Source organism: Phoca vitulina, unplaced genomic scaffold (genome assembly GCF_004348235.1).
Source record: "Phoca vitulina isolate PV1807 unplaced genomic scaffold, GSC_HSeal_1.0 scaffold139, whole genome shotgun sequence".
Lineage (NCBI taxonomy): Eukaryota > Metazoa > Chordata > Mammalia > Carnivora > Phocidae > Phoca > Phoca vitulina.
Genome location: NW_022589842.1, coordinates 463,898 through 480,034, shown reverse-complemented (window position 1 = coordinate 480,034; position 16,137 = coordinate 463,898). Strand labels below are relative to the sequence as shown.

The 16,137-nt window shown below is 40.8% G+C and overlaps 1 protein-coding gene across 8 annotated transcripts in view; it reads left to right on the top strand.

Annotated features, from left to right (window-relative positions):
- Positions 1-1,634: 1,634 nt before the first annotated feature.
- The window catches only part of CEP192 (centrosomal protein 192), a 145,104-nt gene continuing 130,601 nt past the window's right edge, over positions 1,635-16,137 (top strand). For 6 of the 8 annotated variants that reach the window (XM_032399205.1, XM_032399203.1, XM_032399202.1 and 3 more), the window contains exons 1-3: positions 1,635-4,590; positions 10,492-10,659; positions 11,637-11,762. In XM_032399205.1, coding sequence (XP_032255096.1) covers positions 4,370-4,590; positions 10,492-10,659; positions 11,637-11,762 — 515 coding nt within the window. In that variant the 5' untranslated portion in view covers positions 1,635-4,369. The remainder of the gene's footprint in view (positions 4,591-10,491; positions 10,660-11,636; positions 11,763-16,137) is intronic. The other 2 variants (XM_032399204.1, XM_032399206.1) reach the window with 2 other exon arrangements.

Genomic DNA, 16,137 nt, shown 5'->3' with positions numbered 1-16,137 from the left:
TTATTGTAAGAAAACATTATATAGTTTGTATAACATGCAAAATAGGTGTTAATTGACTTTAAAGTCTGGTAAAGCTTCTAGGCAACAATAGGCTCTTAGTTAAGTTTTTTGGGAGTCCAAGGTTAGACTCAAGATTTTCAGCTATGTGGGTTCATTAGCACCCTAAGCCCTAGTTGTTCAAGAGTCAACTATATTCTATTTGATTAGATGGTAAAGCTTCTATCTCTTTATAATACTATGTTGCAAAAAAAAGAAAAAACCCAAACAATTAAGAAATTAGGAGATGAGCATGACATTTATTAAAAGGTAGAAAGTCAGTATTTAGATTAACATCTATAACTGACAGATGTTGACTTCCGGTCTAGTTACACATTATATTTTTTTAATGATACTTTTAAAATTTGAAATCAGAAAATAATTGACAATAATTATGGTGATTAAAACTATGAGACTAGTAATATTCTTTTTAGTTCAGTTTTCTCAAGAATTGCCAAGGATTTAACTTTCTTTAGGACTAGAGAAGGTGTAATTTGAAAAGCATTTCATACGTGTCTCAGTTAATTGCATGTAGTTACAGTTACAACCATGTAATTTGTAATCTAATTTTCAAAGATACCTTTCCTATGTATAGTGTCATACCCTTGAAACTTCTTAACATGCAAAGGATAAAGAGCTAATAAGAGATTAATTTTTTTGAGATTAATTTTAACTTAAGGAACATTTGAGTTTTGTTGTGACTAATTAAAGTGTTTTGTCTGTAAAGTTAGCATTTTAGCATTTCAATTTATGAAGAAGAATCTTTTCCAAATAATTCTCAAAAGGTCTTCCTTCTGGTAAAGGACTTGTTTTACACTTGTTGGCTTGTTTAGGTTCAAAGCAAGGGGTCTAACTTAAGGCTGAATCTAGTTCAGAATTAAAAATTCATGTCTTTGAGATTTCAATCATTATAGAGGTGCTTGGGGTTAGAATGGGATAATGAAATGAGACAGAGTCTCCAATTTAATGAATATTGAGCATCTTCTATGTGCCAGATACTATGCTAAACACTCTGGGATATGTAGGAAGAAGAAGAAAAAAAAAGAAAGGTAGTCTGCACAGAAAGTCATTCTAGTGGGAGAAGACTTCTACGGAATTTACAAAAGGTAACCAGGATTCAGTTTCATAATAAAGGTTGAAACAGAAAGTGATTTATTTGATCTGACCAGGTTTGGAAGCCATGTGGGATTTCAACAGGTGGAGTAGTTGAAGCAGAGGAGGGTAGGAGTTCCAAGGTGATGGCCCAGAGGTAAAAGAGGACAGGGGTGTGTTTAGGCAACAGGTAATAAGCATTAGTCTGATGTAAGAAGGTTCATTTGGGGAGCTGGTAGGAGATTAATCTAGAATCAAACTTTGTGGTCACATTGTGTGCGGCTTTGTGTATCTGTGGCTTAGGTTTGCCACTTAAAGCAGTTGGAAAAGGAGAACTGTGGGAGATGATTGCCTTTTCTTAACTGGATAGACATCACTTCTAATTCCCTGGGAGGCATCCCTAGCCCTGGGACTTCTGCAAGATCTACCCAGTGTCCTGGGTGATGGACATTAAGAAGGGCACGTGATGTAATGAGCACTGGGTGTTATATAAGACTGATGAATCACTGAACTCTACCTCCGAAACTAATAATGCATTATATGTTAATTAATTGAATTGAATTTGAAAACAAAAAAAAGGATCTACCCAATGTCTAAGGAGATTTGAAATTCATTGGGAGTTGTGTGCCTCCTTTTTATTTGACAAGTTTTGATAACAGCTAATATTTGTTGAGTACATCCGTGTGTCAGTGCTCTTCTAGATACTTTATGTGGATTAACTAATCCTCACAACAAACCTCTGAGGCAAGTGCTCTAAGTACGCCATTTTACATGTGAGGAGATTGGCAGGTTAAAGCTATTTGCCCAAGGTTGCACAGCTAGGAAGTGAGAGCCAGGATTGAGATTTTGGCAGGCTGGCATCAGTCTGTGCTCTCCTGCTTGCACATACTTTGGATCCTTGTCATTAGAGTTCCACGTGGTTGCTGGGTGTTGTGGGGAGAGCTTTGGCCACTTGATTTTTATGGAGGAAGGACATTTATTGAGTCGGTATAAGGATATAGGGTGAATGAATACATTCCAGCAGTTTACCTCCAATGTATGCTCATGGTCTAGACAGAGTAGTTAAGATACTTTGTGAAACAGGATTGCTCATTACACTCAAATAGCATCCTTTTAGCTCTAAAGCTAGTAGGTTTATTTTTCGGCATTCAGAAAACCTTGAGATTTTCTCCACTTACCTTTGTTCATTGAGCGTGGACAAAGGTAGAATAGGGGTAATTACAGTTTGCAAATGCCAAAGCTGGAGGGTTTCAAGAAAAAATGCCAAGAGAATTGTAGAGACATCAACCGAGTTTGATGGGAGGCTAGTCCTGATAAAATAAGTGTTAAAATAATACTCAGGACCAAACCAGATAATCATAGGATGAATGACGACAAGGTGTAAAAGTGGAGGTGGTTAAGGGTAGGAGAAACAGAATGGTCTTAAGGTGACAGAATCAAGGAAGGGTGAATTGGTTTTGGTTTTGGGTGGAAAGATGCAGCATTTCTAAAGGCAGGAACCAGTAGAGAAGGTATCCAGGAATGATAGTTGAGCAGTATTTTAGAGGACATAGAAAAGTAAAGTGATCAAATAAACATGTCATTCCCCAACAGGCTAAAATTAGGAATAGGGACTGTTAAACTCAACTTTTTCATTTTCTCTATTCCCAAGTGTGCTTTTGCATCTTAAACATTAAATAACTTGCATGAATTAAGTTAGCTTTGGAAAAGAGGACTCTTAGACTGTATGGAAGAAGTTTTGAGATAAAGGAAAGTGAGAGGCACGAAATTGAATTACCTGTGGTTTCAGTAAAGGAGTTAAAGCACTGTGCTAAGCAGATGTCAGTGGTGGTATTTGTGGCCTAAGGAGAACAGGAAAACGTGGGGAGTAATTAGGGATGAATTATGTCTCAGCTTTTTCCACCCCCGACCAGCCTTACTCCGTCACTAAGAGGCGATTAGGAGTAGAGGACTATCATGAAGCTTGGATCCTGAGAAATGATTTCCTAATTGAAGCTTTATTGCAGTGTATAACATAAGGCAAATTATGACACATTTCAGCGTCTGCCAAGCAGTGGTAGAAAAGATCTGCATCTGCTCTTGTAAAGACAAAGTGACAAACAGTACTAAACTCAGGGTAGTATCAGATGACTTGTTCACCGGAAATGTATAAGGTGAGTGACGATGTTTTGGGGTTCCAGACTGAATACGGTAAGCAGTTTTTTTTTTTCCAGTTGGCCAAGGCTTTCATTGCGTTACCTTCGGTTCAGCTTTAGAGGGAAGGACTTTCGCAGTGCGCCCAACCCTTCCCAATACTGAGCTCCTCCTCCGGACCTGCGGAGCGCGGCTTCCTCGCTTCAAATTCAGGCACTAACCGTCCTTGCCCAATCATCGGCTTCCTGCCCGCCCCGTCCCTTGTCGCTGTCCAATCCAAGGCCAGCTCCGAGTCCCCGCCCTGTTGCTCGTGCCGCGAACGGACGTAAACCCCAGGGGCGCGCTGTACGGCCAGTCCGGTGGCCGCGGGTGTGGGGGGCGCGCCTTGCGCACGCGCATTTGCAGAGCCACCGGGACGCCCCCTCCTCTGGATCTTTCTGACGAATTCTCGGCTCCCGCAGCTGGAGTCGCGGGCTTGGTGAGGAGGGGATTCCTGTGTCTTGACCGCGGTTCGGCAGGGGGCACGCGAACCCGCTTTCGGCAGGCTTTTCGGCTGCCGGGCGGATTGGGCAGTAGCGGTTGGGCCGGGGTCGGGCGCAGGGCGCAGGCTCCGGGCGGGGGGCTGCGGGGCGCTGTCTAGGGTCCGACGGCCTTGGTCCGTCAGCCCCTTCGTACTCAGCCCGACCGTCACGCGGAATTCCGCTCAGTAAGTTCAATTGGGCGTTTCTGAGAGATTGACTTTTAAAAAAACAGGTTTTGATTTTGGGGATCACATCTTGGTATCCCCCCACCGTCTTCCACTTGGTGACTTCTAGGGACCAGCGCACTCTGCGCTTTGGTTTGGAGTTTCTTGTTGCAAAGCGCTATTGACCGGGTGTTTGCTTCATGTGTGTTGTGATAGGCGGTTCTGTTTCTCCTTTTTGTCCAAAAATGACCCGCGAAGTAACGTTGTTAACTAAATATAGAGGGGTCTGCTAGTGTCACCCGGTTATTCACTTTTTGTTTTGATTTCTGCTAGGCCGCGTTCATATTTACTCCCAGTACCTTTCTTATATTTCTTACATATGATTTCTTTATGGGGGAAAAAAAAACACACAGAAAACCATGAATGAAGGCAATGTTTAATATCACTACACTTTTGATTTCTCTTAATTACAGACTTTGTTTAGTAAAACATGAGGTCCCTTTTGAAGCAGTCGTTTGGAGAACAGATGTTTTTATGAAAGTATTTCCGTTTGCTGTTACCATATTGAGGTCATTCGACTGGAGTTTTTACTGCTCCAAAATCAGTTTTTTCAACGAATTTCAGTTTTGTAATCAAAGTTTACGGTAAGCTTTGAAAAGTAATATATTAAATGCATACCTAATTACAGATTTTTCTTAGAACACCAAGAGTAAATGATGAATGTTAGGGAGGCTTGACAGCATATGGTTTTGAATGTGTACGTGTAGGCTTCCAAATAATGACTACAGTAAATGATATTTTATATATCCAGAAATATAATTAAAGCAGGTAGATACTAGTAAGTTCAAATGTGAAAATTTGAGGTTACTGCTTTAAGGAAATAGCAAGAGAGATCCCAAAGATGGCTACTTAGTTCAGACACAGTAAAAGAAAAGGAAATGTTATATTCTCTTCACTTTAGGTGATGGAGGAGGGGTGGGTGGGCTATGCAATATTTAGGGAATTTTTCCTAGGAATGTGGTATGCCCATGGATGGTTTAAACAAGTGTAATCCTTTTGGAAACGGTAGATAAGGTATTGGATTACATCTCCAGGGATCTTCCACTGGCTTGTATTACCACTGCACCCATAGCCAAGCTCCATCCCAGGACTTAACACTGTCATAATTGATAGGGGTCATAATTGATTATAATTGATGAGGGTCATCTGCTCCGTGAAGGGGAGCTGCTTTATTTTTGCATTTCCAATGATAAGTAGAGTGTGTTTCATGGTTTGCGCTTGGTAATGATTGTTGCATGAATGATATTTGCTTAATATCTGAATTTTCTTGGATTTGACTCTAAATAGGGATAAATCTTTAAAGAATTTGGGATATATTTTAATGTGGTTTACATGTCTGTAAATGAATGAATAAACTTAGTGATTGGATGTGGGGAGGCTACTTGGAAGACTTATGTAATGGTTTAGATTAAAGTGATAAGGTGTTGGGAATATAGAAGTGAATCTCAGTTCCAGAGATCTGTTTGGAGTTAGAGGCATTAGAATTTGATAATTGAGAGAACAAGAGAAATGGTGCCAAGTGTCTGGCTTGTATAGCAAGAGAATAGGGATAACACAGGTCAAACTAAAGGTAATAGAATGGGTAGAGAAAAGATAATAAGTTTGGTTTTGTATTTGTTAACTTTGCACCACTTGAGAGAGTGTTAGGGGTGAACCATTTGGAAATGGGAGTCTAAAGCTCAGGATAGAGGTCTGAGCTGAGGTGATTGGAAAATGAGGAAGATGGCATTAGTGCAAAGGAAAGACTACTCTGGGGCAGACTTGCCTGGCTCTGAATCCTCTGCTCCCACTTGTGCTGTGTGGCCTGGAAAATTCTCATAATTCCCTCTCTTGGCCTCAGTTTCTTCAATAGTAGGGATAATAGCTACCTTGCAGATTTGATGCAGGGATTAGAGAAGTGTATATAAAATACTCAGTGCATTACTTGAAAATAGAGTAGACACCATATGTCAGCTAGATAGCGAGGGAGTAGAGATTATTTCTTTCAACTTGTTTTTTTGTTCAGTTCGTATTTCCAGCTCTATATCAATTACTGGGACTGTATGGGTGAACAAGATTGAAATGTCCCCAAGATACTGATATTCTAAAGTCAAAGATGGTGGGGCCCCTGGGGTGGCTCAGTCGGTTAAGTGTCTGCCTCTTGATCTCAGCTCAGATATTGATCTCAGGGTCATGAGTTCAAGCCCTACATTGGGCTCCACACTGGGCATGGAGCCTACTTAAAAAAAAGAGAGCGAGAGAAATAAATTAAAGTCATTAATGTTTCCTTAAAAAAGTTAAAAAGTCAAAGATGTTGTTATTCATTCATTTCATAAATATTTCATAAATATGTGTTAGGCATTATTATAGGTGGTAGGTAAGAGTGATGGAAAGATTGGCAAGGCCTGTGCTCTCAGGGAGCAATCTTTTTAGTGGGGGAAGAGAAATACAAAAATAGTGATAAGTGCTGGAAGAAATTTAAAAAATTGTGAGAGACTGTGGGGCTACATTTGATTAATGATGAGGAATCACCTCTCTTAAAAGATGACATTTAAACTAAGGTGAATGCTAGGAAGGAGCCAGCTGGTGCAGAGATGTAGCCGAGTACTCTAGGCCCCCAAGGTAGGGATGGGGCTTGGATGTTACAGGAACAGAGACACCAGTGTATGGTGAGTCATGAGCCTCAGGGGTGGAGGATGGGGTGGCTCCCTGAAGTTTTCAATAGGGGCGTGGTACCTGGTTTGTATTTAATGGTCCATTTGGTTGCCCTGTGGATATTTAACTGTAGGGTGGCAAGAATAGAAGCATGGAGACTGGTTGGGAGGCTTTTCAGTACGGTAGGGTGGTGGTAGCAGACATAGATGTGGAATGATTTAGGGTGTGTTTGGGATATAGACCTGTTTTGCCCTTGGGAATGGACTCCATCAGTAGATCTGTTTCATTTGTCAACAGTGTTTCTTACTGAATTGAAATGCGTTCACCTTGGGGTCTGTAACTTCTAGTTGATCTCAGCTTACAGTCCTGTTGTCTGACAGTATTAGTGCCTAGAAGCATTTGAGTTTGAGATCCCTACCTAAGAGTATAAGATGTACATTGCATGACAGAAGATCTGAGATCAGAATCCTGGGTATTCCTACCATGTAAGGAATAGATAGAGGAAGAAGATGTCATGTGAGCTATAGAAGTTATGATTTGGATTCTTCTAAGACACTTGGCTGTGAAGGGGAGGTAAGAAGGTGGTGGCGGGAAGCGCACATGAAGGATGGGAACAGGTTTCCTACCTCCTCCATCCTAATATGGGATCGTTTTGAACATGTTTATAGAAATCAAGAAAAGCAAATAAAAATAGAAAAGAAAGGAAAATGCTGGGACATGATCTGAGAGAAGGGTGCTTGTATGATAGTTGGTGCTAAATTTGCTATGTATTGACATAGTTTGAAGACATTCATTTATTCAACCAATTTATAGAGGATCTACTCTGGGCAAGGCACTGCTTTAGGTAAAAATTCAGGGGTAAAATAGGCCAAGTCCCTGCCCTCATGGAACTTACATTCTAATACGGAGAAAAAACAGTTAAATAGGTGCATTATATAGCATGCTGGATGGTGGTCAGCACCACAGAAAAAAGAAAGAAGGGCAAGGAAATTGGAGTTGATGAGGAAAGTTGGTGAGGGAGACCAGCCAGGTAAGTGGACTTTTACCAAAATCCTGAAAAAAGTGGAAGAGTAGGATGTGAGGTTATCTGGGGCATCAGTGTACTGGACAGAGGTTAGAGCCAGGGCCCAGTCCCTGAGCCCGGAGCCCTGGCAAGTTGTGGGGACCGCAGAGAGGTTAGGACAGTGAGGAGGGAGCAAGCAAGGGAGAAGAGTAGTAGAGAGTGAAAGCAGATTATTCAGCCCCTTGTTGGCCATTTTAAGTATTAACTTTTAGTCTGAATGAGATGGGAAACCAGTGGAGGGTTTTGAGCTAAGGAGTGACAATATTTGACTTACTTAACGGGGATAATTTCAATGTGTGGAGAATAGGCTAGGGGGGGAAGAGTGGAGGTGTGGAGATAGTTGAAAGTATCTTGTAGTGAGTATCCAGGCAGGAGGTGGTGGTGGCTTGACCAAGGTGATAGCAGTGGAAGTAGTGAGAAAATGACAGGTTCTGGTTATATTGGTAGATAAAGACATTGGGATTTGCCTAGGGATTGCTTTTAAGATGTGTGTGTGTGTGTGTGTGTGTGTGTTTGTTGGGGGTGGTGGTGAGTAATCACTTGAGGTTTTTGGTTTGAGCAGCTAGAGAATGGAGTTGTCATTTTCTCTGTGGGGAAGACTGAAAAGCAGGCTTTCTTGAGGGGGTTGGAAGGTGATGGAATCAAAATTCAGGTTAGGTGCCTGTTAGATAAACTAAGTGGAAATGTCTAGTAGGTAGTTGCATATCTGAGGTTCAGGGGAAAGGCCCAGGCTGGAGATATAAATTTCATATTGTATTTAAAACTCTGAAACTGAGGGCAATCACCCAGAGAGAGTGGGTAGGTGGAAGGGATCCAGGAGCAAGCCCTGATGCCTTCACAGTATGGAGGTCCAGGAGATAAGGAGGAACCAGCCAAGGAGAAGGAAAAGAAGCAGCTGGTGAGGTTGGAGAACCCAGACAGCTGTGTCTTGGAAACCAGTGAAGAAAGGATTTCTTAGAGGAAGGAGTACAATTCCCATATTGTTAGGTCAAGGAAGACGGGACTGAAAATTGACTGTGGGGCTATGGGGTTTGGCAACAGGGAGCTCAGTGGTGATTGACAAGTGTTTTGATGGGGTGGTGGGACAAGAGCCAGCCTAGCATGGGTCCAGGAGATGACAGGAGTGGAATCACATGCCGGTAGTGATTCCTTTTGGAGGAGTGTGTGGTAAAGGGAGGGCAGATAGAAGCGGTACCGCTACAGGGGGACAACAGGGTATGAGATAGGGGAAGACTTTTTTGAAAGATGAGGAACTAACAGCATGCTGGTGGGAATGGCTGCCCAGAGAAGATTTGACAACGGTTAGGAGGAGGGCGGTTGTTGGAGTGGTTGTCACTGCATTAGTGACAAGGGTGGGATCAAGTGCAGGTAGAGAGGTGAGCTTCCCACAGGAGCCTGGATACTTCACAGTCAAATAAGTTTTATAGCTCTCTAAAGGTCTTAAACATTTTCAACTTTATAGAGTAATTAAGTTAGCCCATTCCCCCTAAAACCTATACTTGAGTGTATTTGTCATTGGCCCAGCATAGTCCATCACTGTCCTCTATCTCACCAGTTGTGGTAGCTCTTTCAATATCCTGTCAGGTGTTAAGCCCTCTCCCTTCCCCTGCCAAGATCAGTCCTTCCCTGGACTGCAGAATACTGTTCATACTTCCTAATACACCTTTTAAGGCTTTTAGAATCAGACTCCATGGTTTCATTCACCATGTTTTTTTGTACACCGATTGCCAAAATACATTGAAGCACTTGGCTATTGCCACCACACACTTAGTACTTAGAGCGGATTTTGGAGTCAGACCTGGGTTTGAATTTTATTAATTGTGCAACCCTGGGTAAATTTAGCTAATTTAGTCTCAGTTTGTTTCTTCATAAAATGGGATGAATGAGTTAAGGTCATGGGTATGCAGTAAATCTTCTCTTTCTCCTTTGCTCATGTTTATTTGTCATCTTTAAGAGCCGCCTCATGTCATACTTGGCCTATAAAAGTTCTACTCATTTTTCAAGGCACAGGGCCAGTACTTTCTCATTTATTGAGCCTTTCATGATTTAATTTTTTTTTACTGAATTCCATATAACCCTTACATGATAAACACTGAAATAATTTTGAGATTACATCTCCTAAGTACTGTAACCAGGGTTAAGTAGAACCAGTGGCCAATGTGGGCGGGAAGATCTCTCAGTAATACAGATTCTGTGCCAGTGTTTTCCAGAGTTAGTCCTCTGTGTACCACTTTCATCATTTTTGCCTTGTCCATGTGCCGGCTGTACTTGATTTAACTTAAAATTTTCCTTCAATGGACTTCCTTTTTAAACTAACATTTACTCATCCTTAAGAATAATTTCTGAAATCAGGGGCTAGATTTTGCTGGGTTAATTTTTTTTTTTCTAGTCCATGTTAGAATGAGCACCTAACCAGTAGACTTTTAAGTACATCTGAGATCATCTGTATATTCCTTCAGTGTTGGGTCTTTGCTTCTTTACTAGATAAGTGTGGCAATTGATAGTCTTTGCTATAGTAAACCAAGAGTAAATTAAGCTGTGTTGTATTTTGTTATTATGTTAATTATAAAAAGGAAATTTGACATTTGTATTCTCAGCTGTGAAGTAGCAAAGTATTCTGAGAATTACTTTACCTCCAAATGCTTGTTGATTTTATCCCCTTTGTGCTGTTCCAAGAACATGATTTTTCCCTAAGATTTATCAGTTTTCTAAGATTTATGAGACTTTTAATCACTTGAGAAGGTTTTATAGTAATACTTGATTTTTAAAAAAACTTTTATTGTTGCAGTGAGATGGAAGATTTCCGAGGAATAGCTGAAGAGTCATTTCCAAGCTTTTTAACCAATTCATTACTTGGTAATAGTGAGATTTTGAAAAATGTCACTCTTTCTTCAAATCTTGGCTTGCCTGTTGCTGTTTCAACACTTGCTAGAAATAGATCCAGTGCTGACAACAGGTAAGAACTGTTAGAACACATGATTTTTTTGTAAGGTCTAGAAAGCCTGCAATACCTTGATACTTCTGTAAAAATTTCTCAGCCAAGGGGCACCTGGGTGGCTCAGTCGGTTAAGCGTCCCAACTCCTGGTTTCGGCTCAGGTCATGATCTCAGATCCTGGGATTGAGCCCTGAGTTGGGCTCCGCGCCCTGCAGGGAGTTGGCTTGGGGATTCTCTCCCTCTACCCCTCACCTGTACACTTGCGTGGGTACACGTCCGTGCTCGCTCGCTCTCTCTCAAATAAATAAATAAAATATTAAAAAATTTCTCAGCCAAGCTTGAGCTTTTGCTTTATGTTTATTTATATATGTAATATAATATGTATGTTATATATAAATATGTGATATATGTGTATATGAGTATTATATATATTCATATGTATATATAATTGTTATAAAAAATTTACGCATTTCCCTATTCCATTGCCTTAATCAGTAGTGGGTAGGTGGATTTGGAACTGAGTACCAGTGACTTTTTGGTCTACTAATTGTTTTCTCTATTCATAGTGTTTTGGATTTGTATTAGTTCAGCCTTACTGGCAGCTAGTAATTTGAGTTGTATCTCCATATGTGATGTGTACAGTTCATCTATCTTGTATGATGTGTAAAGTTTCCCCATACTTAAATATCTAACTACTTTCCTGTCCTCCCAACCTGAACATTTGGTAAGAAGCATTATCTTTACCTTTGGAACGAGGGGGTTAACTCTAAAAACTTTTAGCTTTAAGATTTCTGTGACTCTTTGTTTAATACATACACACCTCATTCCTGATACATAGGTTTTCAGTGCTTTGCACATGAAAATGGTTTTGAACACTGGGGGCCCCATTTGTTTTTATCCGCTAGCAGTTGGTTTTATAGTCACGTGGCTCTAATGTCATGGTGAATTTTAAATATGCATAATTTAACTATTAACAAAATAAATTTTTTTTATGTAGGTATTCTGATATCCAGGCATCTTATTTAGTAGAAGGGAAGTTTTCAGTTCCATCTGAATCATCTCCCAGTAGCCAGAGTGAAGCTGACCCAAGAGAGAAGTTACAGCTTAGCTTCCAGGATGATGAGTAAGTTCATACCTTCATTTTGTTTTTGCCATATTAAAAGCAGGTCTCACTCAGTCTTGTGGAAAATGAAAGAGTGACTGTGTCTCTGAATAATTCTAAGAATCTTTTTAAAAGAGTTTTCTTTATGTTTTTAATCACAACCATTTTTAGTGCTTTCAGAATACCTTTTCTCATTCCAGAAGTAACATGAGCTCATTTTAAAAAGTAGAAAATACAGAAAAATTATAAGGCAGTTAATAAGTCTGTAGTCTTACTAACTAGAGAATAGTCATTGGGACACCTGGCTGGCTCAGTCTGTAGAGCATGCAACCCTTGATCTCAGGGTTTTAAGGTTGAGTCCCACAGTGGGTGTAGAGATTACTTAAAAATTACTCATAAAAATAATATCTTAAAAAAAAATAAGAATAGTCATTGATTATCTATTTATAGTCTTCCAGACTGCTTTTTTTTTTTTTTAAAGATTTTATTTATTTATTTGAGAGAGGGAGCAGGGGGAGGGGCAGAGGGACAAGCCGACTCCCTGCTGAGTGCCAAGACTGACATGGGCCTTGATCCCAGGACCCTGAGATCATGACCTGAGCGGGAAGGCAGACACTTAACCGACTGAACCATCCAGGAGCCCCTTCCAGACTGCTATCTATGCACCTATACATGTACATATTAAGTTTTTTTACAAATATGGGATTGAGCCGTACATACTATTTATAACTTTTAAAAATTAGTATATTATGCTCATCTTTCAATTATAATTAATATAGATATGTGTCATGTTAATGACTGCACTACATTAGGCATTTAGATTATTGGAATTTTGCTATTATAAATTTACTGAATTTTATTTATATGTTTGCACACCTAGCAGATTATTATATTCAGATAAATTCCTAGGATTGAAATTGCTGAGTTAATATTTAAAGACTGTTACAAAGCACCACATTGCTCTTTAGAAGATTTGTACCACTTTACACTTCCACTAGAAGATGTACATGAGAATGCCTACTTCTCTGAGCCCTCCCCAACATTTGGTGGTATTATTTTTAATCCTTGATTTTAGAAGTAAAAAAATTTGTACACATGCATAAATGCATAGAAGAAAATCTGGAAGGCTATAAACCAAAATGTAAATGGTAGTTATCTCTTGATGGTGGTATTACAGGCATTCTTAAAGTTTTCTGTGTTTGAATTTATAATAGAGTATTTATGGAATTGAACATACTTTAATGTTTATTCATTACTTATATTTTTGTTGTGAATTGCCTGTTGGTAACATTTGGGTATAAGCACTTTCTATATATTAAAGATGTTAACTCTTTGAATACTCATTCATTCCGTGTGTATTTTTGACCGCGTGCCTACTGTGTGCCAGGTACTTCTCTAAGTACTTGGGAAATACCAGAACAGACATTAAAACAAAAAGACATTAAAAATATACCAGCTTTAGGGATGCCTGGGTGGCTCAGTCATTAAGCGTCTGTCTTCAGCTCAGGTCATGATCCCAGGGTCCTGGGATCGAGCCCCACATCGGGCTCCCTGCTCGGCGGGAAGCCTGCTTCTCTCTCTCCCACTCCCCCTGCTTGTATTCCCTTTCTTGCTGTGTCTCTCTCTGTCAAAAAATAAATAAAATCTTAAAAAAATATATCAGTTTTATAGTATATTTGAAGGGAAAAGTGCTAGAAAAAAAACCAACATGATGAGGAGGGTAAATGGGTAAGCTGAAGGGAATGGTCAGTGTGGGTCTCATTGAGGAGGTATAAGATCTGAGTGAAGACTTGAAGGAGGCCGTTAGCCATGTACATTAGGAGGAAGAGGATTTCAGGTGGAGGCTGCACGAGTGTAAAGGCACTAAGGTTGGAGCATACCTATGTTCAAACAGCAGGAAGGAGACTGCCACGGGGTGAGCCTGATTTTGAGAGAGGTGGAAGCCATTAGAGGGTTACGTTTTAAAAGGTTCACTCTGGAGTGAATAGATTGTTGGGAGGCAAGTCTGGAAGCAGGAAGACCCCTTAGGAGGTTGGATTATCAAAGGGGTAAGGTAGGTGGAGAATAGAAGAGCACCAGGGCCTCATGTCAGGACACTTCAGTGTAAAGTTGGGGAGAGGAGAAATAGACATGGAGACTAAGGTTTAGTGGCTGGAGGTAGGAAGACAACAGTGTCTCAGAAGCCACATAAAGAACATATGTAAAAGAACAGAGAGGGATCCAATTGTGTCAAATAAAATGAGGACTAAGAAGTGACCATTGGAATTAGCGTAGGTTAGGTCGTTGGTAACCCTGACAAGTGGTTTTGGTGGAAGTAGGAGGAGGCACAGTAGTGTAGGAGAGTGAGTTTAGGAGAGAATGGGAGGTTAGTTTTGGAGATGGTGAGTTTGCTGCAAAAGGCAACCAAGAAATGGGGCTGTGATACTTGCTGAGTATAGTGGATCAAGAGAAGTTTTTCTTTTTTCCTTTGTGGAGGGATAGGTTGCTGCAAGTTTATGTGGTAATAGGCATGATCTGAAACAGGAAAGTCTGATTATGTAGAAAGAAGAGAATTGCTAGAGCAACACCTTTACAAAAATAAGAGGCCAGGATCTAATGTGTCGTAGAAGGAGTGACTAGAGAGGTAGGACCGTGGATAACTCCTTTGTATTAATCGGTGGGAAGGCAGAATGTGTGGGTACATGTGGTGGTGAGAATCTGTGGAAGTTGTCTTTTCCGTGCTTAGGGTCTCTCAGTGCGGTAGGAGGCATGACATCAACTCAGGGTAGAGGAGCAGTAGAGAGATGTAGCAGTCATGGGAGTGTGGGAGAGTGAACAGAGAGGGAAATAGTGCCATTGTCCGACAGCATCCGGAGTCCCACTCGAGGGTCATGGTCATGAATTTACTGTGATTGTGATGTTTTCTCCAACCACATTCAGCTGTAGGGGTGCTAGCAAGATATGAGGGGAGAGTTGGGTTTAACTAGGCTTGTAGTCTGATGAAGGTAGTGAGGGATAAGGAAGTTGAGGGTGTGTTATGATTGGCCATGGGATTTAGGTTAAGGAAGAGGAGAGGATAGCAGAAGGGTGAGGGAGTGTGAGATGTGGTGATATGAGTGGATTGGAGGCTTGGGTTGCATCAAAGGATTATAGAGTTGAGGTACTAAGGAAGATGCCATGAGGGGTCATAGGTGACTCCAGGCTAGAAGGCTTTATTGAGGATGATCTGGAAGTTGTACTGAGGGGACATGCTGATGGAGACACACATTCCATCTCCATGCCCAGTGATTCCAAGGCTGTGGGAGAGACTGATAGTCCTCATTTGCCAGTGTTTAAGGGAGGCAGTATCTTCACAGGACATCCAGGTTTTCCCTAAAGCGGTGAGGTAAAAGGGATGTTCATAGGAAGGGTTCAGAAATAGCAAGATTTTGTTGATCCAGGGTTGGTTTGTTGGCCTGGGTAGGGGGAATGTGCTTGTGGATCTTCGAATGTCAGGAGTAAGGAGTCCTGGGCTTATTGAAGGGCATCATGAAGTTAGTCCCATTGAAATGATGTTGGCAATGAGACATTAGACATGGGGGGGAGGGGAGGAGAATATCAGAAGTAACCTCTTGACTCTTTGATGTGGGCCAGAACGTCTGGAAAGTGGTCTTGTCAATCCTGTTAATGGAAGATAGACAACCTGGTAAGGCGTAGTCTTAGATGCAGTGTACTGGCCTCACTCTAGACTTTCATTGGGTAGAGGTGAGTGCTTTGGGGCTATTCCTTCCCTCCATTGAGTAGTCTGAAGATCTGGGTTGTTAGTCTGAGAGCCTGGACTTCCTGTGGCTGCTTGTGATGGTGGGTGCACAGCCTGCAGAGGCATGCTCTTATCCCCGTGTGGAGGACGGCTTCTGTGGCTCCTTCTGGGGGAGGGTGGAATTTATGTTTTGAAAATATCCTTATTCTAACTTCGGAATTAATGAATATTTTAGCTGAGGATAGGATTTAAAGATAAAAATAACTTTCACAAAATTTTGAAGGCATTGCTACATAGTGTGAGAAGCCTGATGTCATTTTGATACTTGACCATTTGTATCTGAACTTTTTTCTCTCTGGAAACTCTTAGAATCCTCCGAGTCCTTGGTGGGTGCTCCCCCCCACCCCCAACTGAATTCTAATTGGCATCAATCCAGAGATTTGTGTGCTTTAGTTCTAGATAATTATTATTACTTGAGTAGTTTTCTGTTTTTCTTTCTTTCTGGGACTATGTTTTGGATTGCCTGGGTTGATCTATTTCCACTATTTTTTTTTCCTTTTCCTTTTTTGTTTTTGTTTTTCTTTTGTTTCAGTGCAAATAGACAATGTTCTAGATAAAGTTCCTAATTTTTTCCCTACCCTTCTATTAAATCATTTGGCAGTCATAATTTTGAGAGCT